Raw genomic sequence first — 24,482 nt, 5'->3', positions numbered from 1 at the left:
AATCTATGCATCTGAATTGACTTGAGATGATAAACCAACATTTTTACCCTGTCTCCAGTACAAAGAAAATGAAAGATTCATATTCCCAGAAATTCCACATCAGTGCAACCAACAAGCTGAATGTGAAAGGCAAGGGGGCAATAAAGACAGGTTTCAGTTCAACATTCACATAATTCAGAAAAATCACGGCCAATTTAAATTAAATTGTCAAGTCAGTGATTTTTTTTCAGCAATATTTTGGGCTAAACTGGCCATGCTTTGACAGAATTGCTGAAAATGATGATGCTGGTAGGCAGGAGAGCTGTTAAGATGGACATTTTGTCTTGCAGGTAAGCAAAATTTGGAGTAGACTTAAAATAACTCAAGGGCTTAGTGAATTAGAGAAATGGAGAGGGAACATATATTTCAGAAAAGAAGGTATAGTTGCCTCTTTCTTTCTGATGTTAATGAGACTGTGAAATAATGTGATTAGTCAGGATTTTTAAAGGGATATTTGAAAATTTAACAGTAATTCACATCACCTTTACAGCTCTTCTGTGCAAAATACTAGAAAATCAAAGTTTCTCACTGTACACTGTATTTTTAAAGCTCTTGGAGAAGAATAAATATATTTTCAGAAAAAACTTTATGCCTTTGGTGAGGCCTCATTTATTTTGAGACAGAGCTTCAAAATTACTTTAAGCCATATACTGAAGGCATAACATTTTTTGTGATGGAAAACCTGAGGGATCCCTTAAAACTAATCTGAAACTCATATTTATCATCAGTCTGTTTCTTTCCCCTATTTCATAGTTTAGTTTTGTTTAGACTCTCTTGGAGCAAGTGGAGTTATGATACCAAAATGTACTGCAATTTAATAATTGTTTTAAAGACTTGCAAGGTCAAACTGCTACCTTAAAGGGCTTGTAAAACATTTAAAAAGTGTTAATAAAACACTTACTGTTTGTTTTCTTTTAAACCCAAGGTGTGACTGAAGTTGCTTCCCTTGTTCTGCCTTTGCTACTTGTCCTGTTTGATAACCTTGAACATGTTCCTCTCCTTGGTAGTGAGGTTGTCTGTGATAAAAATGACCAATTTTAGCAAAAACATCAGGAAAATTTTTCATCACAAAACCTATATAAAAAACCAGTGGGTTTAACATCTATAATTATTATTATTTTAATCTAAATATATGCTAAAATGATTAGGGGAAAAATTCCTCTTTCTCTGTGGTTTGGTGGCAACATCAGAGGGTGGAACTGCAGCTGGTTTGGGGTAGGAAAATACAAACCTAAACAGTAAAGTGTTTATTAGATAAATATTCTGGTTGCTTAAACATATGTGAGTGTTTGGACAGCCTGTTTGCTCAAGGCTCATCGTATTAGCAATGAATATTCATATTTTCACAGTCCAGGCTCACACTGCTGAGATGCTTGATAATGAAAACTGAAAATTGCTGATAAGTATCAGGTGCTAGTGGAGTGTGCTGGAGCACAGAATATTCCTGTGCTAGGTGGAATATCTCTGTGAAGCAATTGGAAGGACTCTGGGCTATAAAACTCTCCTGTTCCATAGCAGAAGGACTCCTGCCTGTGTGTCTCATGTCTGGTTGTCACTTTGTCATGTGTGTTGTTAGAAAAAACTATTCGTTTTATTTTTAAGCTTATTTAAGCTCATTTTGCCACTCTCCTCATCCCCAATGATTTTTTGTTTTCTCTCTGCCAGTGCAGATGTGAAAGAATAATAACATTTGTCTTAAAAAAGGCTAAAATACTCAGGTTTTTTTATAAGTGTGAATAAATATATTCATACATGGTTATCAATATATCCATTCATATGGTGTATATATACCCTAAATATATATTTGCTTAGGATTATGAACTTACCACTGACTTCTTTATTGCCTCCATATCCTATCCTTAGATTCTTCATGATATAGAATCAGACTTTTACTGGATGATTTCTCTTTCCAGGAAGTTGACTTCCTGGTTTGCTCTATCAATATTTTTACTTTAATTGTTGCAGTTTCAGCAACATAAGGTGAAAACAGAAAAAAAAAAGCCAACAAAAGAAACCCTCACAAGTACAAATAGAAAAATCAATTTATTTGGAAAGTATTACTTTATATTGGCTACTCTTTTTTCCTGCACACCAAAAAGATATGATATTAGGTGTAATTAAAAGCTGAATAAAGGAAGGTGGACTGATGGGGAGAGAAAGAGAGAGAGAAAGTTTCTCCTTCATTCTACATAAAGAAATTGTGCAACAACTTTGCAGTTCTGTTGTGGAATTTATTTCTCTTTTAAACCTGTATTTTTTTGGTGAATCATAAACCCATTGAAGTGTACAGCACTGTTACTCTCTTTAAGACAGGTTGCTTCTTTGTAATGTTGGTTGATTTTTTGGGCACTTCTGCTGATCACAGGAAAAAGCAGCACCCTCTTTCTGACTTCCTAATTCTTACTGAATCCCTTCATGGCTGATATTAGTGTGGGTTTGGGGACTTAGTGAAGAACTGTTCTTTTTTCACCCAGGGTATCAAGTATTTAAAATCCAATAAAGATGCTTGATTCCTTGTTTAGAAGTGTGAATGAAACACCTTTTTTAGCTGGAAGATGTGATGTGCCCTGTCAGGTTTTATTGGAGCCTGTGATTCCCTCACTGCAGAGTACAGATCCAGAACTGGAGAATATCTCCATGTCTTTTAAAACAGCCACAGTTTGACATAACCCTCTTTCATCAGCAGATTTCAAAGCAAAATCTGCAGCCTTGCTGTTCTCATGATCAAAGGGCTCCATAAGTTGTTTACTAACTCTGTAGAAGCAGCACTGGTACAGGAGATTGGAAAGACAAATATATAAATATGGGGAGACTACAGGAGTATTGCTGGAGCATCCTTTCTTATTTTCCCTTTCCTTTATCTGGCTTGAATGTAGCCAACTGAGGAAGACACAGCTATGCCAAGTTTACCAAGAAGAAATTAGACCATGTCCTTTCTGTTGCAATTTGAAATTGTTTGCCACAAATTATAAAGGAGAGGAAAACAGTGCAAGCAGGAGTAATGGTGATCTTTCATGGTTTGTCTTCTCTGCATTTTTTTGTTTGAGTGCCAGCTGTGCCAGTCAGGCACTGACAGACAACCAATGGTCTGTGCCGGTAAAGATTCTGCTCTTGGATTCTTTTGAGAGCACCTGTGATGCTGAGATCCATAGGTAGTACTAAGCATTTGATTCCACGCTGCTCTTCCATATGCAGGCCTGATTTTCCAATTTTTTTAAATGAAATAGTAGAATGACTTAGACAATTTTTAGCTCTATGTGATTCCCTTCATCCCTTCTCCATCATATTTTAATTATTTTCCCATGATCATATTCCATGGACTTGTATCTTCAGCTGCCTAGTAAGGAATTTATCAATTTAAAGTTTACTGCTCTCCAGTATTTCTATTCTAATGCTGGGTTCTGTCTGCCCTGAGGAAAGCACTGACCCATCTATTTTGAAATAATTTTTTTCCTCCCAAACACAGCTTGCTAGAAACTTCCAGTTAAACATATGTTCTAAAGGAAAATCATTTGGACTTGTCATATATGACATTGGGATCGCTCAGCTGTACAGAGTGAGCCAACGCCACCCATTCTGGTATCCTAGGATTCTGTGAAGGGAGAGGTCACTGTGAGTTTGAATATATGGTTGTCTACATCCCACTGTTTCTGTTTGGGTTGCTGGTGGGTTTTTTAGGAACAGCCTGTGTATTTTCCTACCTGCACAGAACCCACTCCCTGCTGTAGCTGCTGCCTCTTGAATAAGTGATTGCTGCTGTGCCTGACACAGGACAGCTGTGAGAGCTCTTCTCTGAGACCTAAAAGTGGATGATTGATGCCTGGGAAACTTAAGCAATCACAGAAAGAGTCTTCATTAATCTTGAAGACCTTAATTAGTAGGATTAGCCAATTTTCCTGAAGCCATTAGAGTAGTTGACTATAAATTGTAAGGTTGACCCCTTCCAGCAGTAACAGGAAATGTTTTCCCATTGAAAGTTTGCTGTATCCTACAATAAGGTTTGCTGTAGACATAATTTCCATTTTATGTGATATCAGGACAGGTTACTTCCTGAAAAAAGGGAGAGAATATTTTCGATGTGCCTTTACCAGGGGTTGACTGTTGGATAATGCACAAAGGGCTCCTCCTGTTGAACAGATTTCCCAAATGCCCTTCTCTGGCTTGAGCATAACCACCATAAATTTACCATCTTATCCTGAAAGGAATTAGTGTGTCTTCTTCCAGACGTTGCATATAAATTTATGGAATGATTTAGATATCACTTTATTGCACCTGGCAGAGCACTTTATTCTTCTAGGATGTATCTAGCTGTGAACTCAGTAGATCTTTCCAAAAGATTGCAATTGCAAGAGTGCTGACGAGAGGAAAAAGGGCTAATGAAGAGATGTAGATTTATTTGGCCAATTGAAAGAAGTGAACCTGGAGAGAGACAGGTTCACTTCCCACTCAAGGGGAGAGCAAGTCCTGACTGAAGGGATTGTAGACTCAGAGGCTACTGAAGCTGAAAAGGTTGGGTTACGTTTCTAAGGGATGCATGACTGCAGAGAAAGTAATTCCTTTTAACATTAATTTTTTCTTCTGTCTTTGGGAGAGACTGGCTATATACCAAATAGCCACTTTTGTTTCCAGCTAATGGTGATAATTTTCAGTGGAGTGTCCTCTACTTGCTGTTTTTCAGATTGAAATCAGCAATGAAACACTTGATACAAACTTGCCTAAACACATCCTGTATTCCTGATAGTCTTCACCTCTGTAATTTAGTATTTTAACTTGTGGAATAAGTCATACCTTAAGATAGGGTGTAGTTATCCTTGATGAGAAGAGGAAGCCAGGTTTCGTGGGCCTGCTTCCAGCAGGAGCCTGCACTCCAACCTTTATTTTCTTCATACAGGTCTTTATGAAAGACTTGACATTTCTCCTTCCTTCCTCAAATATTATCCTAATGGGCTGTTAGCAAAGCAGAAATTCCTGCTCTTTTGAAAAGCCCACACAAATGATGGTTGTTATATGAAACAGTTCAAAACTCACATATCTTTCTGACCATGGGTAAATCCTTGTATTTCCCTTTCTCTGTTGGTCAGTCTGTAAAATTATGGAAATTGTAAAAGCTCTGCACAGTTCTTGAGCCTTAAGCTGTTAAGGAAACTATATGAGCTGATGAATAAGTATATTTTCTAAAATCTAGTGCTTGTTTAAAGCAGAGATTTACATAAACTGTTATTTTGGCCTGAAGCTTTTATGATTGTGCTCCACACAGAAATATCCTGCACTTGATTGGATGCCTTTTGCATTTAACTTTGCCTGCAATGAATCTTGGCCTTACACAGCCCAAAGTCAAAGCAGGGTGTGTCCTATTTAAGTAATGAGCTATTGATTTTAGTATTACTCATTTTATTACCATCATATGGAACTGGTCATATTCTGAGGACTCATCTCTGAAATGGAAGCTGTTTAATTTCAGTTTGGGATGGGACAGAAACGGATTTCAGGGATTTTACCTATTGAAATTTGGCATATCACAGATAACAGGGACTATCTGCCCTCACACAGAGCTGTGCATTGTACTGAAGGAGCCTGGGAAGAAATTCCTCTTCTTGCATGAGCTCAGGCCTCTGAGCATGCTCCTAATGTAATGCCACCTTCATTTGTCACTGGTTGCCATACCCTGTGTTCTGCTGCTAAGTATTTACAACACCTCCAGGATCAAAGAGACACTGCCAAGAAGGCTCATGGGGAGAAATTTTGACCTACTTTTACATTTGGCACCACTTTGCTGGCCAGGAACAGGTGGACTGTGAGCAGACCTTTGGTGAAGGGTCCACCCTGACTGGCACAGAGAGCCCTGGGGTGGCAAAACAAGCAAAACGCAGCACTGCAAACAGTCCGAGGTTAAACTCTGCCCCTCTCCTGCTCCCTTTTCTTGGGAAAGCAAACTTTTCTGGGAGAAAGGGTGTGGAGGTTGCAAGTTCAGTTCATTCTTTTTGTGTGCCTGTTTGTCTTCCCTGCTTTTTCTGCTGTTGGTTCTTCACTCTGCAGCACTGGGGTGTATGTGGAGAACCAATTTGTTTTCTGTGGTTGCTTGAACAAGTTTAAGCTACTCAAGCCATAGGATTTTTGCAGGTTCCCTATTCCTAGGGAACATAAATGAGAAGAAATGCTGCACATCTGATTTTTTCAAGCCTACATTTTTACTTTCCAGGCTCTGATACTGTTTTCTTTATGACTGGAACTGTATATTACAAAGCTGTATTTGTTAAATAATAGAGATCAGTTTGTGTTTTCTCACCAGAAATCACTTGTGCTTCTCCCTCCCTTCCCTCTCACCTCCCCCTTTCACGTAACTTTGTAAAATGTTGGCAATTTGTTATCCCCACTTTCAGTAAATTAACTGAAGTATAAAACTGGGTAATTTATGAAATAGATGTGTTGTACATGAGAAGAAAATAAGAGGTGGTTTTTATGCCTTTAATCTGTACATTCGAATGAAGTGAGCTTGTCTTGACGATGCCTATCCATTTCATGAGCTGGCCCTGGAAGGACCCTGGACCTATTGTTTTTTGGATGTAGACCAGGTGAATTGATCCTGAGTTTGCTGAGCTGATAAACTTCTGAATTCTGTACGGAAATGAACTGACATGAGTGTGAGATCTGGGGAGGGGACATGAGGGGGTTCTTTGAACGAAACTCTTGCTATAATTAGGATCTCAGAAGTTGCCTTCTAATCTCTCAGAAGTTGCCTTCTAAGCTCTATTAAGCTATTGATTGGTTACAAGGAAACTTGAAGGGAATGGGTTTTATTAATTTGACCAAGTATTAAGAAAAATAATGCTATTGACTCTTCAGTGCATAAGCACAGGGGCTTACCTTGAGAATGTGGTGGTGAAATGAGGGAAATAAGCCAACAGACTGACACGAGCAGTCAGCTTCTAGAACATCAGGTGTTGATGGAGAGCTTCAGTGGGCTCTGAGAGTTGCATGTTCCATCCCATCCTGATATCTCTGAGCAGCAGAGTGTTGGGCTTTCTCAAGAAGCAGAAGTTTTTTAACTGTCAGAACAGGAAATGTCTGAATGACACAGTAAATAACAGTAAGTTGAAAGATACAAGAGTTGTTGGTGCTGGTGGAGACCATCTCTTGCCCACAATGTCACTGCTGTGTCAGAATTCATATGTGGTGTTAAACACTCTGCAATTTGGAAGACAACATTACATCATCGCTTCAGCAGCCATGGGAAGTTTCATCCTGCAGAGTTGGAAAGGCACCAAAAGGATGGTCTGTGATGCACAAAAAATCTGGAGTTTGGAGGCTGTCCATTGGTGTCCTGATATCATAATCCCTCTCTTTGTTCAGAGCTTTAAATAAAAAGGTCACAACAATTTCTCTTTATTTAGTTTCCTCCTGCCCCTGGAGATTATTAATGCCCCTGAGGCAGATCCAGGATCTCCTTGCTTTCACTGCTTTGGGGACTAGATTCTGTGTAAGACCAGTGGGAACAGAAGTTGGCTAGTAAAAAATTAAGGAAAGCAAACTTGCTCGTACTCCTTTCTATCTGAACTAGTTCTGTAGGTATTTTAAAGCAGCATAGTTTGCAGTGCTGACAATTCATGAACTTAACCCCTGCAACTCATGGTGTGTAATGCTTTGGTACCTAAAAGAGCATTCCAAATTTTTTTTTCTTTGCACTTATTTTTAGTAACTTCATGTTTAATGAAAGATATTAAACACCTTAAGGCTTTTACAGATCATTCCCTGTATCTGAAAGGTCCCATTTTAATGTGTATTTTGTGCATTTTCTTCATCTACCTTCTACTTTTATCTTAGCCAATGACAGTGAGATTCCTAAGGCTACTTTCTCTTTAAGAGAATACTGCTTACATAAATAGTCCTTTACACCATCTCCTTGTTTTATAATATTAATTGTTTATCAGGAGACAGGAAATATTCCTTAGAAAATGTGTTTTCGTGCTTGTGCATGCCTTGTTACTATTTCAATTATGCAGATTCTTGATGCTGTGGAAATTTGTGCTTGATGACGCCAAGGCAGCTGCACGTTGTTAGCATTGTAGGCTGTCAGATGATCATGTGGGATTCTTGCAGCATGCAACATTCAATAGGATTGAAAAAGGGCTTTTGATGCAAGGCATAGCTTTCAGAATATATTTGTGCCTTTTAGTTAGCTAATAGAAAATCATAATTTATTATCTTTAAATTTAAAATGCTGCCTCATTTTTCTTCTGGTTGGTTTCATTTTGGCTTCACTAGAAGATGCATCTGGTACATCCACGATTGAGGAGTTTATTAATGATACTGTCGTTCAGTTCACTTACTTTTTTTCCTTTTAGAGTCCTAGCTAGCCCACAGATTACATGATCACATGTTCATCCAGTCATTCATATAGAACACAAACCACCATGCATGATTTCTTCTTCTTTCTTTTTCCCCTCTGCCTTTTTTATTCCTTTTAAGTTGCTTTGTCATGTTCTCTTTTACCATCCAGCTTAGTCTTTGTCTTCCCCTCGCTGCTAGTTGTTCTATATTTTCCCATGCTTGGTTACTGCAATATTATTTGATTAACGGGCTGTGATGATGATGAACCTGCACACTGGAGGAGCAGCTACTACAGTGGTGATGAAGGGATGTAATAATGGTCGCTATCCTCGGAATTCTCTCTACAGTGACTGCATAATAGAAGAAAAGGCAGTGGTCCTGCAGAAAAAAGACAATGAAGGATTTGGATTTGTGCTCAGAGGGGCAAAAGGTATGTGATTCTCTGTGTGTGTGTGAGTGTGTGTATGTGTGTGTGTGTGATGTGCAGTGGCATGAAGAAATTTATACATCTCAGAATATAAGCAGGAATTATTCTTGGTGCACTTGGTTGCTAGACAACAGGATTCTCTCTATGCTATGCTACTCCGATGGATTTCGGTGCCTTTTCTCTGAAGCAGTTTGCATTTTTACATAGGAGAAGCACTGCATAATCCTTTTGGGGGGAGAAAGTTTTGCCTGTATGTTTTTCATGCCGGTGGATGTAGTATTTTGTCATTAATCTGTTCTGTTGTGCAGTTTACTTAACTATGGGAAACCTGCTTTCCTCATAAAAACTGCTGCTTTATTTCAAATACCAGCCTGGTTAAATAGGGCTGCAAATAGGAATAGACGAGAGAGGGATGTTTTGTTTAAAATAGGTGTGGATCTTCTGCAAGGTGACATTGATGCAGTTTTAGTATGAAAATATATATTTTTTTATATCCTGAGAAGCTGCACGTATGTTGCATGGCCTGTAGTGTGCTCATTTTTAAAGCTGTTCATATGATAAGCTGCACAGCACTTCTCTATAGGCTAAAATCTATCATGGTGGCATTCCTACGAGTTAAAAAAGGCATTCTATTTAATGATTTGCTTTTTAACTTTCAGTGCAGTTTACTCCCTTTGTATTTAAAAAAAGAATTTATATATCTGATGGTATGTCCCATCTCTTGCTCCCCCTCATTTTACATGGGTTCTTCCTTGCCTTGCTTGAGCATGAAAATTATTCCATGTCTTCATTCTTGGGACATGGCTTTTCCTCTCCCTGTTCCCCACCCCTAAACCTAAACCGGTGCCACAGCAGATTTGTAGGGCTGGGAAAGCTTTACCAGTTTTAGCCAAATGAAATGTTTGGAGTTGAAGCAGGAAAGCCCAAGGCTCTGCCTTATCTCTGAGCATTTGTGCGGGTTATCAGTGCTTTGAGCAGGGCTCACTCCCTCTGGGTGAGCCCAACAGTTTCCCCCAGATTTTCTCTGTTAGCAGCAAGGGCGCCTCAGGTGAAAGACCCATTCTGCCTGTGTATGTATGTGACACAGAAGGGCAGGCAGGGCTGTCACAGGGCCAGCTGTGCCTCCTGTCCTAAAAAGTGATTTCTTCTAGTCTCTTCTTTGTTATGCACATCTAAATTTAGGAGGGGGAAGAAAATTCTGGTTGATCTTTTTCATCCTTTGCCACCCACCCCACCCCCCTATTTTGGCCAGATGCTCTCTCCTGTCTCCAGCACATAATTCATTTTTAGGTGGTTGCCAGAGTTACAGCATGCTGCCAGGCACACAAAAGGGTTACTTGAGCCAATACTGAATATCCTGGAATATGAGAACCCAGCTATTGCTTGGTGCAGCTTGATTTGATTTGTGTCAGGAAAGGAGCAGGTATTTCCCCCTCGGGAAGGAAGACCTGTGGATTGCTGTTGCAGAGGGGTTGCACTCTGTCCCCAGCATCCTGATCTCCCGTGAGGCACTTCCCTCTCATTTCCAGTGCCCACCATTTTTGAACCCTAAATTGGAATGGCCAATGATAGGCCTGTACTACAAAGTGGTATTTGCAAGCACTCCATAACTTTCTTTTTTTAATGTGGTATTTATTTTTAAAGCTGACACACCAATTGAAGAATTCACCCCAACTCCAGCCTTTCCTGCTTTGCAGTACTTGGAATCTGTGGATGAAGGGGGAGTAGCATGGCAAGCTGGCCTGAGAACTGGAGACTTTTTGATCGAGGTAGGAGATCCTGAAATTTGATTCTCAGTGCTCTATTGGGGAAAGAGTGATGTTCCCATTGGAGAATTGACTCTGCAAAAAAGTGTGGGATGCCTCTGAGCAGCAAGTTCTGTGGGCTAACACCAGTAATGTGCTTCACTTGATCACTTTAAAACTTCATGCAGTATTCAGGAAAGCAGTGACAAAAATCAGTGGTCAGGCTGGCTGGGAATTTTCTGGTTGTTCTTTTTGTCCTTTGGGAAAACACTCTCAGAGATATTTGGGAGGACGTAGTCTTCTTTCAGTTATTGAAATTTAGATGAATTTCGATATTTATTGTGGGCTATCAGTTCTGGTTTCTTCTAAATATTTTCAGGGACTAACCAAAATTAATGACTTTTTATGCAATTATTTCTGCACTCAGAAATATCCATGGTCTAGTGGCGTTTAGTAACCATGGAGAATAAAGCAAATTACTTCGACTTGAAATAGAATTTTTCCAACACTACACTGTAAATACAAAAAATAAAGCAATGGATGTTATTGCAGTATAAATTACTGTATTTACTGTTCATTCATGCCAAAAATATCTTCATGTTTGATATTTTGGATGATTTTTTGTTTTACTTTAGTATTTTGTTTAGTTTAGTATTTCAGTTTTGTTTAAATAGTTTGTTTTCCTTTTGAGTGTTGCTGGGCAGTTTGCAGCAAAATCATGATTTAAAATTCTTCTTCCTCTTCCCCCCCCACAACCTTTTAGTGACCAACAGAGAGATATGTGGTTCTGTGAAACTGGGTATTGAAAATAGGTCTTTTGGGGTGGATCGATCAAGCCTTGTCTGTAAGATCTATTGACTTTGCATTATTTGATTGTTCTTCAGGCTCATGTATGGTTTGGTAAAATACTTCCTGGTGTTACAACGTTTATTTCTGCAGAACTGGCTTTTGCATGCGGGAGAGGGTACAACATGCAGCTTTTTTTGAGTGTGCCTTGAACTCCCATGGTGATTGAATTTAAATAGTTGCACCACTTCCTCACACTGTAGCCATGAAAGAACAGGCTTTGCAGGCTTCTAAAGTAAATAGATGTGCATTTTTATCTCTGTCTTCAAGCACATTTCCCTTGCTGTTTGTTTACTTAAGAAGAAGCATTTAGCATTTAAGACCAGCTTACAAATGGAACTGCTGTGGTCCCTGGGCAGGGGTCCTTCCAAAGCCCTCCCTATTTCTGATCGGTGGGGTTTTGAAATAAGGCTGTATTTTTGGAGCTGTTAGGTTTCTTGTTAGGCTTTTAATCCATGGGAAGTATGAAGAGTCTGTACTGCAGATTGCACAGATAGAATTGATGGTGAACAATGTGCAATTTAATTCATTATGGAATGACAAATATGCCTGTGGATTTTTTTAAGATCTCTGAAAGGGTGGAAGAAGGCTGAGTAACTGATTCTGCACAAAGCTTTAATGTTTTCTTGGCAAATAAGAGAAGAATTATAATTAATTGTCTAGACAATTTACTCCTAGCCTTAACTTAGAAGAGCAGCTAAACATGCACATACAGTGCTGAATCAGGAGGACGACGTTTATCCATACTCCAGCATATTTGTAATTAATTCTGAAAGAAGCCATTATTACATGCAAATCAAATCCATTTCTGTGTAATTTATGTTCATCGAGGTTATCCCGTTCTGAATTTTGCGACTTAATTAAGAGGATATGATAATCCTGAGAAATGACAACTTGGCTATTGCAGGAGACTTTTCTGTTGGAGAAAGGCAGGATTTTTTTCTGTTTTATGGCCAACATGAAGTGCACAGCCCTGGCTGGATGGAGAAAGCTATCTTTAGAGACATTTACAGTCATGTAAAAGACTGCTGAAATAGAAGTCCACCTGCACATCTAGGAATGCAAACTACTTTATCTTTTGTGTTGAACGAGAAGATTTAAATTTATACCCCAGCAAGTGGTTGTCAGCCCTGGTGTAGTCAGCCTGCCTTGCTGCTAAATTATTTCTTCCATGACTCTGAAGTTTATGCCTCTGTGTGTAAGTGCCGCCTCAACCATTTGTAAGTAATATCAGACATTTATCATAAATGTCACATGAATAATAAACGAGTTAATGGGCAACCAGGATCCTAATTAGTGCTATTTATAACACATGTGGCAGGTGCTGGGTATTAGGGAGGGGAGAGTCCAGTCTGGCAGGGGGCAAAATGAGAGGCAGAGCAGGTGCTTCATTCTTGCTTGAGGAGGTTTGATGGCTCAGGGTTGTGGAGCTAAGGGGAACCTCACTATGGAAAGACAGGTTTGACAGGGTGATAAGTCCTTTGTTTGGAGAGCACGAGGGTAGGAGAAGACAGGGCATCATTTCTTTGTGTACAGTTATGATCTGGAATCTTCTGAAGGAGGGAAAACTTCAATATTGGCTCTGAGATACTGTAATAATTTGTGTTTGGAGTTGATATATGTGGAGCAGAACAAGGAAAATATCTGTACAAACAAGGAAGAAAAAGTGCTGTGTTGCTCCAGTAGACAAATGGAGTAGAGATTACCTAGAACAGCTGGCATTGTATCATATGACTGGGTTTTTATCAAGTGTGCAGTTCCTGATTTGTCCAACCTGTACAGCTAATTTTAACTTGAGACTTCAGAGATGAACATTACACTTGCCCTTGTAAACAGTGCTCACAGAGTCTCCATGGAAATTTCTGACCATGTGTGGTTTGTCCCCTCCTTGCTTCAAACCTAGCCATGGCTTTTGTGATAAAAATTGTGAAGTGTGTAGTGCCTTTCCTGGATAGAGCACAGGGCTAATGTACTGAGAAAGTGCAGGAGCAGTTTTATAGCTGAAGGAATGAAGTAGAGGCAGCTGTCAATAGATGTGGATTTTTGTAAGCAGTTCAAGAGATGCCAATTCAATGTGATTTCTTTTTCTTAGCTTTGATGAACAATCAGAAAACAAGGATGGTTATGATTTGGTTGTTATAACTGAGATTTTACATGTGTTATTTTTCACTATTTTACTTTATGTTTTCTGGAATCTTGGTATCAGCCTGATTAAAAAGATAGATGAAAGTAAAACAACATATTAGTCCAAAAGCTAAAAATTGTTGTCTCCGTTAGAAAGGAGTTAAAAAATTACAACCATCACTAATTGCTTTGTAGGCCATTGATTAGTTGTCAGTGACTGGATTTCTATATTCTAACTGCTTAAGTCTTGTCTTGAGACATGACCAAGAATTCTTGAAGGTAGGGTTGTGTAGGAGATTTGCTTTGATGACATAAACAAGTCTAACTATCTTTGAGTAAAGAAATCCATTAAACTGGAAGGCCCATTTTAACTCAGAATAGAGTTTTTTGTAGGGTTTTAAGTGCGTTAGGATATAGATTGTCTCTTAAAATGAACCCCCAGTGGATTATTAACTATTTGTTCTTGTTGTCCCCATGAGTGTGCAGCTGTTATGCAGGTGTTGCCTGATGTGGCTCATGGGGATTTTCCCTGTCACACAAACAATAGTGTTACAATATCAATACTCAGAAAGCTGTGTTAAATCTGCAATATTTTACCAGAACAATGCATTTGTTCTCTAAATGAGGCATTGCAGTTTGCATTATTATGCCATAAAATCTCTTCTTTTTCCAGATAAATTGAAATGTTATTATCTTCAGAATAGCATGGCTGCTTATTTACATTCCAGTTAATATGTAAACTAGATAAACCTGGTGAATTATTCATTTTAAAAATAAAAACAAAAGCGCAAAATTCAAGGTTTAATTTGAGGATCAAAACCAGAGATGGTAATAGAAGAAATGTCATCTTTTTTTCTGCAGAACTCTTCAGCTGGTACTTGTACTAAAACATACAAGATCTCTGTAGTATAACTGCCTGTATTTCTTCATCCTCAAAAGTTTATACAATTTACTAGTACAAACTTTTCTTGAACTGGTTTTAGGTGGAAAATAAATATTTTATTACAGACAACATTATTTTATCATTGTATTAAAGATATCTGTCATTTGACTGCATGTAAGAAGTAGCAATAAGCATTTAGGGAGACATTTAAAAAATCTGAAATATTAAAAAACAGCAAAAAACCTCCCCCACCTTCATATACAAATGAAGGTTCATATTTAGCAATAGGCTACTGGTTTATACAAACTTGAAAACTGCTGAGGGAAGTAAACTTTGAACTTTATTGTTGTAGCTTAAACTCTAGTAATTATGAATATTTTTAACAATGTTATCACTTACATTAGTATTCAGTGGCTAGGTGAATTAGTGGCTTTACAAAGCCAGCTATTACTGATTCCAATCCTTTTAGCAGTAGAGGAACCTTCCCATCCTTTTATAATCCTCATTAATTATCCCATGGCTGCATTTTCTATTTCTAGTGTGGACTCTGCTCACTTTTACCAGCAGATAGAAATCTAAATTTATTTATTTTTCTTGGTTAGGCTCATGGGAGCCATGATACTTTTTTCTCTCTTGGAAATAAGGGGAGGCTTTGTTAATGGCTTTGTATGAACAGGGATTCTCATGTTGCAGCTGAAAGTTTGCTCCTCTTCTCCCAGCAGTGTGGACGCCAGCTCCGTGCAGTGCTTAATAAGAGTGCTGTGTGTAGGAGGAAGAACGCAAAACCAACATTCTCAGTACATTTCTGGGGGCTGGCTCAGCTCTCACAACTAGGCCTTTCTGGGGGACCAGCAGGTCAGGTCCACATTAGTTCAGTGTCTTGCAGAAGGTTTGCCAGGTTGGCTGCTGCTCCTCCCAGCCAGGGAGCCTTCCGTTTGGCAGGAGAACAGCCAGGCTGGGAGATGCTCTGTTCCTAGACAGCAACTACTTTGGGTTTGGATCAACTCTACAAACATCTTTTTAATGATGAGGGGTTTGCCAAAGCTGCAGCAGCACTGCAGTGTCTGAGCTTCTGGAGAGATTGTTCCTGGCCAGGGCAGGGGCTGGGAACTGGATGGTCTTTGGTTCCTTCCAACAAAAACCATGCTGGGATTTTTTATATATGTAGACAGCACCAGTCTGGACATCACTACTTTAAAATCTGAATATTTAATTGGCACATAGTTTGATTTAACCAACCATTAGAGGAAAAAGCTTTTTTCTGTTAACCAGTTACTCATCATTGTCATGATGTGACTTGGTTTTGCTAATTTTAATATATTTAATTTCTTTTAGAAATAGGATTTAGGAGCAGAGACAAGGCAGGCTTAAAACTTAAAATGGTACAAGAAGAAATTTATTAATAACACAAAAAGAATTCAGGATAAGATTCCTAGATTATTCTCTCCTCCCCTCTCCTTCATTCCACATTCCTTAACAACAACATACAGAGAACACTTCAGTCAGTTATCTACTTAAATAATCATTTCAGTTCACTCAAGAGAGAAAAGTCCCGTATTTGATTTAGGCTTAGGAAGTGTCTTCACCTTCACAGTCTGCATCTGCCCAAGACCTACAGAACCATGATTTTTCCTCCCATTTACACAGTCCTTCCAGAGCCGTGTTATAGGTTACGATTCACACATGGGGTACTACTTTTAAAGGCAAGCTGCTGAAAAACAAAACTCTCTTCATCTCCTTCTCTATCAAGTGTCTCTGTTTCCAGTCCCAAAACAGAGAGCTCAATTTCCTCGAGGCAAAAAGTCTTCTTCTCAAGCACCCCAAACCTCCCCAAGTATATTTCACAGTTTAAAGGAATTTTAGTGAAGTCACAATCCCCTCATAGCCCCACAAAAAAGGTTTTCAGCTACTTATCAGTTGCATCTTTTCAATCTTTTCCCATCAGGAACTTTATCTTCATTCCGCTGACTTCTGTGGACTCCATGCTTTATTCTTTCTCATTCAGGGGAGCTCAGGAGATCGAGAATCTTATCCAGGCATTAAAAGAGTTAAAATTGTATCCAGATCATGAAGAAACCACATGGGCAGCTGGAAGCCTCTTCTGCCACATGGAGAGCCAGCAGAGCCGAGCCAGGAGGGATGGGCCATGCGGCCAGTGCCGGGGCCATGTGGCCAGGGCCGTGTGGAGCCGGGGGCCCCCAGGCCAGGGCCGGGCTAGGGGCTCCCTGCAGAGCCAGTGCCGGGCTGGGCCCCCCGCCAAGCCCGGAGCCGGACCTGGGGGCCGGTGCCCCAGCCAGAGGTCACCGCACCACCCCAGGAGCAGGAAGCCGAAAAAGCTTTAGCCAACTCTATCCACTGTGATTTGTGAAAGCGAAATAACTTTTCATTGGTTTCCTGAGCTGTCCATCACCACACCAGCTCTCCGATTGGTCCCCGAAGCTCATATGGGAAGCCCCCAGAGACAGGAGAGCCCCTCCCACTCCCCAGCCTCATGTTGCTTCCCCCTAAGGCGAATCCACCCCTCCCCCCTAGCACGTGAAACCAACACAATCATCCTCTTAGTGACATCTATAAATTATGTCCATTAAGCACCAGCAAGCCCCTGACACTGCTTAAAATGCAAGCTCTCAGAGTCCAAAGAAAACTTTCTTCCTGTTTTGTTCTTGGAATTCTCCTGCTGAAGTGTAGCAACACATGTACTGGAGGGTTGGGACAATGGGCTCTTGGAAAAAGAGCAGCTGTGGTACAAATATACAGCCTGATGTATCTTTGCAGCATGTGACTGAGGGAATTAATTTTTCCCTTGATGGAGAAGTGTTTTACTTTCTTTACACTTAAACTTGTTGACTGAGGGTTGTTTAGTTTGTTTTTCTTATTTTATGTTTTTAGTGGATGGTGGCAGCTGAGTGAAATAATTGTGCCCTCAGAGTGCTTTGGATGTGCCCAAACCCACTGTACATAACTGTTTCTGATATGTTTTTTATCTGGTTTTCACATGTATCCTCCAACCCATAGGAAGTCGTAGTGTGATCATAAAAAAGAGGAACAAACCTTGGTTAATTTTTAAAATACGTTATTAAGACTGTTTCCTTTTTGACATAGATGGAAATTGGCAGACGAAAAAATAATTTGGTCCTTAGAGGAGCTTAGTTATTCACACATAAGCAAGTAATATGCTTTAAAATAAGAATGAAGAGCAGACAAGAATGAAAGCCCTTAGCTTTCCTGGCTGTGAGTAGAACTGGGAAGCATTTTACTTTAGCCTTGACTCTCCATGAAGTGTATACATTGCTTCTGGTTCCCCAAAATTTAACAAGTAGCACTTCGAAACTCAGAGCTGATTTTTATGCTTCTTTGAGAGAAGGATATGCAAGGAATTGTGATGATAATGACAGCAACAACCAGAAGTAGCTCTGTGTCCTTTCAGTTCTCCATTTTGAGTTTTAAGCCATTTTGGCCTGGATGCCACGTATTTTAGGAGAATTTCCTGACATCCCTATCCTGAGGGGTTCTGCCAAAGCTTGTGGGACTGCGCGTGGAGTGAGAAGATATCCACAGGGAGCTTTCTGACTCCTAATAAGCATGAAAACCAGTGTTTCTCTGAATTCCTACTACAAAATCCTCTAAAATTAGCAAATTTATATGAAGTTAAGCTGCTTAGTGTACATAGCCAGTTCTTGGCCATCTAGAAGCCATCCAGTGGCATCCAGCCCCCTTGGCTGTCCTGTGATTCACATAAAGCCTGCCTCTGGATGGTCTTTACTAGTTCAGAAATCTGTCCAGCTTCTCTTCAAATAACACAGGAATAATGCATCTCTTCCATTTCCAGCTCTCAGGTGTTGGGGTTAACTATTAAAACTGACACCAGGTAAATAAATGCCATTTTTGTGGTGTGGTTGGGCAATTACTACAAGTCATTCTATTAAAATTAATTTCCCTGAAGCCCATTGGCTTTTTTTAGTCTCTGGATACTATGGAAACCGGGTTGCTGGATTGGAGCTACATGAAGAACACTATTTGTGCCTGGTACTTAAGAAGAGAAAATACCATTTCTTTTAATTGCAGGATGTTGCTACAAACCTGCAAAACTGCAGGTGAGGGTAAGCAGATGAGTTGTTTCAAATGGTGGAGAATGAACTGGCAAACTCCTATTGCTGAGGCTAGAACTAAGCTAAAAATCTGGAATTTTTCCTTTTTCATTTTCTACCTTTTTCCTTTTTCTGGGGGAGGTGCAAGCATCTTACACGCAGGAGAAACACTATCACAGGGAGCTACATGTATGTGTCATGGTTTCTTCATTTATTTATAGACAGTTTTCTTTTCCCTGTTCTGAGACTGCCAGTCAATTTGTGTGATACTGAAATGCTCAGTTCACCTGCTGATTGTGTTTCATGAACCACAAGTCTGTGCATAGGTTAAAAGGAAGATTAGGAACTTCTGATCATCACAGGCTTCATGAACAGTAACTTTCCTCTCTCTCTCTCTAGCCTAAAAATTCAAGTTTTCTGAAAAAATATCTTCACTCATGGACCCCCTACTACGCAAATATATCTTTGCTATTATCTCCAAATGTGAAAAAGCAAATGAGAACTCTGTAGGTGGACATGTACTGCATTCATTTAGGGACTTTTGGTAGGATTTCCTCAGTGTCACCGCCTTTTAACCTTTACTATGGAATGAGGTTCCAAACTGTTCTCGAGGTTTCAGAAGAGTTAAATAAATCCCTCCATGTTGGTACACACAGCAGGCTCCCCACTACTTCTGTGTGGGTGCTAAGAACTGCTGAAGCGCTTGATTTGAAGATATTCTGAACTTTTGGGTCTGATCTAGCAGAAGCTCTGCATTCCTTTGATTAATATTCCTTTTATATCCAATCTCTAGCATGTGTCCTCTACAGAAGAGTGGGTTCAGATTTAATCCATTAATTGGTTTTAAAAAGCAGGAGAAGGCTTCCTTCCCCATTGCTATTCTCCTGCTAAGCTGGCTAGTGGTAAATACATGGGAATATTCAGTGTTGGAGTTATCCCAATAAACAGGGGCCATCCCACTCAGAGCTGCTGTGCTCCTCTGAAATTACTGTGCAACTCTGCAGGACACCAGTGAGGGAGAAGGTGGCTTTCCAAGGAATCCCTGCCTAGTTTTTTTTCTCTAATTTCAAAGCATTTCCCATGGCTTGTGATTGTGGGGCTCAGCAAATTCATCTAATAAGCAAATTGAAATTTACTTTAAATCAATCAGATTAGAAATAACATTTTACAATGTTGTGCCACTGATAGGAATCTTCAGAAACTCTTGTATACAACAATGAAGGATCATAATCCTTTTTCACTACCTCATTTTTTCCTTATGTGTTCTGGCAGCTGTTTGGGGAACTGGAATTCTTGTTTTCCTCATCTTGTAGTACAAAGTTTTCACTTGTTAGAAAAACATCATTTCTCCATGTTCAAAGTAGGATCTCCTGTGTTGTCTTCATGGCCAAGTGGTGACTCCTCTGTTTTGGGTTCTAGATGTGGCTGGACTTGAAGGTCTCTGAGGGCTTTGCTGATCAGAGCACTGGAAAATGTCCTAGCAAATACATGGAAGTTCCTCAAGAATGAGTGTATAGGATGATAGGATAAGAGTAGGTAGCCAAGTGTTCCTTTATTTGCTGCCGAAGAGAAAACTGGAAAGCACAGAAGTGTATAAAAAGATATAATGGAAGAGTTTATTTACAGCCTACTACAAAAAAATCTGGTTCTGGACAAGTATCATACGAAAATCTAGAGAGCAGATACCAAAATCTTGTGTTGATTATGCTGTACTTCATTCGAAAAAAATACAAACAGCAAAATCAAATAATCCTTTTTTATTTCATCGCATCAATCTCCCTGGTATTTTTTATTGCAATTCCTTCTTCCAGGACTGTTCTTCAAACAACTGCTATTGTTTTTAATGGATTCAACCTGTGGCTTTTCAGCACCAGATAGATTTGTGAGAAGCCATGGACATTGCTGACAGGCTTGTGAGTTGTTAACTGCATCTGGTGTATTTATTTACACTGGGGATGATTATGGCTCACTTGAAATCCTAAATTAAAGAGGAAATTGTTTTTAAATGACCAGCAAAACATCCATTGTAATAATTTTCTAAATGTTTCTTGGATTTTTTATATCTAAATGTGCCTTATTGACTGTCCCTATTTTGGAGCTGGCTTGTGCAAAACCAGATAGATTTGGAATGGAATTGAAGATGGGTTTTGTCTGGGAGTAGCTCTTTGGTTCCCATAATTCCCTGTGCATTTTTAGAGTAGTTTGGAGATATTTAATAGAAATCATGTGCACACCTAGAAAAACGGTGGTTCTTCAGAGCTGGAAATTATGTGGGCAGCTGTTATCCAAGACTCAAAGACTAGGAATATTCATTTCCAACTCTCCTTTCTTGCAATCTTTTTCCTGTTTTTAATCTGTATCCCAAGCAAACCTCTGCAGAAGTGCTGTTCTGAACTTTGGTCTTTTTCTCCTTCCTTATGGTATGAACCTGTTCCGCTTGGTCTCCCCAAGTGATTAATCAAGGTGGTTTTCTCTGGATGAGTATCGTTCCACATGTAAAGGGGTGAAAACCTAAGGCCTGAGACCTGGTGTTTCTTTTTGGTAGCTCTGAAGGTAAAGAAATTTGCCCATACCTTAACTGGTAGCAAATAATGCAAAATTGGGCAACTGCTGCCATTTTAAGGCTGTGGTGGCCTCTGCCTCTTCTCCCAAGGAACAGGACAAGAGGAGATGGCCTCAAGTTGGAGCAGGGGAGGTTTAAATTTAAATATCTCCCCACAAAGAAGGGTCTAGAACAGACTGCCCGGAGCAGTGGTGGAGCCACCATTGCTGGAGGGATTTAAAAGCCATGTGGAGGTGGCACTTGGGGACATGGGCCAGTGGTGGCCTTGGTGGTGCTGTGTTAGTGGTTGGACTCAGTGATCTCTGAGGGTTTTTCCAACCTAAACCATTCTCTGGTTCTATCCTTGCAAAGAAGTGGGGATAACTTGCAGGATTTTAGGATTCTGTGAGGCAGTTCCAGCTTTCTGCAGTTGCCCTATCCAAGTGCTCCTGTTTCAGGTACTTCACTGGAACTGGAAACACAGGATTCAGAACATTCCCGTGGTGGATGAATCCCCCGATGTGGTGGATCCTCTCCGAGCTATTCCAATGCTCCTAAAACAGCTACATTAGATCTTGTAATTCAGGCACTGACTTTTTTCTTGTTCTTCTTCAAGGCAGACTGAAATGAAGGTTAGATTCATTTTGGGTAGATTAGGATCTGTTAATGTTAATATTAACTGTCACTGGAATAGAAAGCTTGTATGGGTAGGTTTTTCCATCTCTGAAGAGGATATGTAGTGTATAAATTCTTGTCTTTAACCTTAAAAAAGAGGGAAGGGTTTGGAACACAAAAATGGAACTGGTACAATATTTGACACTGTTGTAAAAGTCACCAAGAATATGTTTTCCACAGAGGAATATTGCTACCTTCCTGACATTACAGAGGAATTTTTAATGAGTGAAATTCCTTCTTCATTTGCATACTAACCCATATCTAATTACTGGATTGCTACTGAAGCTTCAGCTCGACTCTCTGAATATTAAAAAACATTTCATATTTTAAGTAGTTTTATATTTTCTGTTTTGCTGCTTTTAGTGTACAAATGAATGTCATTAATCCAATTTACATATTTCTGAAGACCTTTTGATGTAGTAAGATGTAAAAATTGTTTATTTTTAATTTTTTTTTTTTTTAGTGACAATCTCATATGCAAAAATGCTGCTGCCAGGCAATTATCCACCCAGATAGTTTAAACACAGTTACTCATAATCAGCACAGATCAGTGACATGACAGCAGTTTTCGGGAGATGTGTGACCTGTTCTAAGCATTAACTTTCAAATTGGCATGAATGTGCAAATCCATATTTTAGAAAACTGTAATTCTTATTTATTTGTCTCCATGGGAGAATATCAGGGGTTTGTTGTTTTTTTGCTTTTGTTCTTTGTTTTATTGTTTAGTTTTGTTGTTTGTTTGGTTTTTTTTCTAGTCTAATATCTCAATTTTATATTCTGTAGACAAGGAACATTTTTCCCCCACTTTGGATTTTGGTTTCCAGTCCATAGGGATCCAAATAAAGAAATGCTGCCTTCAATAAAATATGCCAAGTTTGCGCAGCAATTTCTTTATTATTCTACAGTAATGTCTTTGGGAGAAGTGTCTCTTTTGAATTATTATTTTAATAAGTTTTGATTCATGTTGGTTTCTGTTCTCTCCTGTGCACCCTGAAAACTCTCTCACCACAAAGTTTACTCTGGAAACTGCCCTGTTACAATGATAAACATTAAAAAATCACTTGGTCTCTCATTGTGGGAAGGTTCCTGCCTGTCTGGCCCTTCATATACTAAATATAAAATGAGATCTTTAGTCTACAGACTTGAGAATTTGCTTAATGTGGAATTTGATGTGATGTGTGCAAGCTTAGGCTCAACAATTTACAAGGTTTTGTAAGATCCAGTCTTGCTGCCCTCTGCCTTATCTTTGATAAGTTAAACTTCGAGTGTTTCACTCTGATTTGGAGTAAGATCCTCCAAGTAGTGGATGAGCTGCTATCAGACAGGCAGAGAGACCAAAAATAGATAAAATGTAATCCCAGCTTGCTTCTCTTCATTTGTCAGTCTTCTTGCTAATGAGGAAAAATAAATCAGGAAGGAAAACTCTTACAAATGTAATCCCAAAAGTTGAAAGAGATGGGGAGAAAACAAGAAAATGGGGGGAAAAGTGATTACAAATCTTTTTTTTCTATCAGCCTACTGAGACATTTTGATCCAATGGTTTAACAGACTGTTGAGGTGTTTTGTGATGCAGAATAAAGCTTTGAGGTATCAACCTGAGGATCAGCTTTTTATTTGTAAGTTAACACTATTGCTGAATAGCTCTGTTGGGATTTTAGGATGTATTAGAAGTGGTTGAAGGAAGAAGGTTATACTTAGACTTGGAATTAGAGAACCTCATTTAAAATGCAATGTTTCCTAAACTTACTGTGTAAGGTAGAAAATGCAGAACAACTTATTTCCAGAAGGAATAAAGACCAAGAGCTATGCAAATCAAAATAAAATAGTAATTTTTTTTCTTCAATAATTTTGTAGAAATTACTTCTTTTTTAAGGACTTCAGACCACAGCTGGGCACTAAACAAGAGCCTCTTGTCCCAGGCTAGGGCCACAAATGCTCAGAAGACACTCTGGGCAGGAATGTAAATTGAGTTGGATAAATCCAGTCCATGCGTTTCCACACAAATACCAGTAGGCAGGCAATGGCAGTACTTGCTTTGAAAAATTAAACATTTGAAAATTGTCAGATTTATGGCTTTGTATCAAGGCACTGAATCACTCAAAGATTATCAACAGTAAAATATGGAAGTTAGGCTGGTAACATATTGTTTATATGTGGAAAAAAGCATAAATCCAGCACTTTCTAACATCTGGAAAGATTGGCCAATCTTTTAAAAATTAGTTTGGTTACCTAAATTCCTCACTTTTGGAGGAATTCTTAAAAAGGTGAAACCATTTGATTGTATTTGTAGCACTCTCATTGCTCCATGCTACAGGCTCCATGTCTTGTCATCCTGATGTTAGTGCCAGATGTCCCCTCAGATTCTTCTGTCAGGGACTGGAGATAACCCTGTGGTTCAAGCAGAGATGTCCAAATTGTGCAGGTCATTTCAATTCCAAAATAAACTGCAGAACCCAGTAACACTGAGAGAACTGGAATGGAGCAATGCGAGTCCAGCTCCCTGAAGTGCTGTCGTGTTTTCCAGGCGTTCCTGGGGCCGTGTGGTCCGGAGATCTCCCTTTTCTCTGAGCATTCCTCATGGCAGTGGTAGCCTGAGCTGGATGTAGCTGCCTCAGCCACCATATGTACCCATCTCTTCAGGCTGTTCATGTTTTGTGGCAGCTTTGGCAGCTGCCCAGGATTCTTCTGAGTAATGCAAGTGGTGGGGAATGATAATAATAATGCTGTTAACCCTTTGGTGTCTCAGCCAACCAAGCGGGGAGTTTGGGGAATCAGAGCCTCCCCT

At 39.4% G+C, this 24,482-nt stretch overlaps 1 protein-coding gene across 1 annotated transcript in view; it reads left to right on the top strand.

Moving 5' to 3' along the window:
- Window positions 1–24,482, top strand: part of SHANK2 (SH3 and multiple ankyrin repeat domains 2) — a 247,754-nt gene that overhangs the window by 122,492 nt on the left and 100,780 nt on the right. Inside the window, exons 15-16 of the mRNA XM_056493219.1 lie at window positions 8,715–8,797; window positions 10,439–10,563. Of these exons, the coding sequence (XP_056349194.1) occupies window positions 8,715–8,797; window positions 10,439–10,563 (208 nt within the window). The remainder of the gene's footprint in view (window positions 1–8,714; window positions 8,798–10,438; window positions 10,564–24,482) is intronic.

This window comes from Oenanthe melanoleuca, chromosome 5, assembly GCF_029582105.1.
Source record: "Oenanthe melanoleuca isolate GR-GAL-2019-014 chromosome 5, OMel1.0, whole genome shotgun sequence".
In the NCBI taxonomy this organism is placed as follows: Eukaryota; Metazoa; Chordata; class Aves; order Passeriformes; family Muscicapidae; genus Oenanthe; species Oenanthe melanoleuca.
This window is presented reverse-complemented; position numbering and strand designations above follow the sequence as displayed.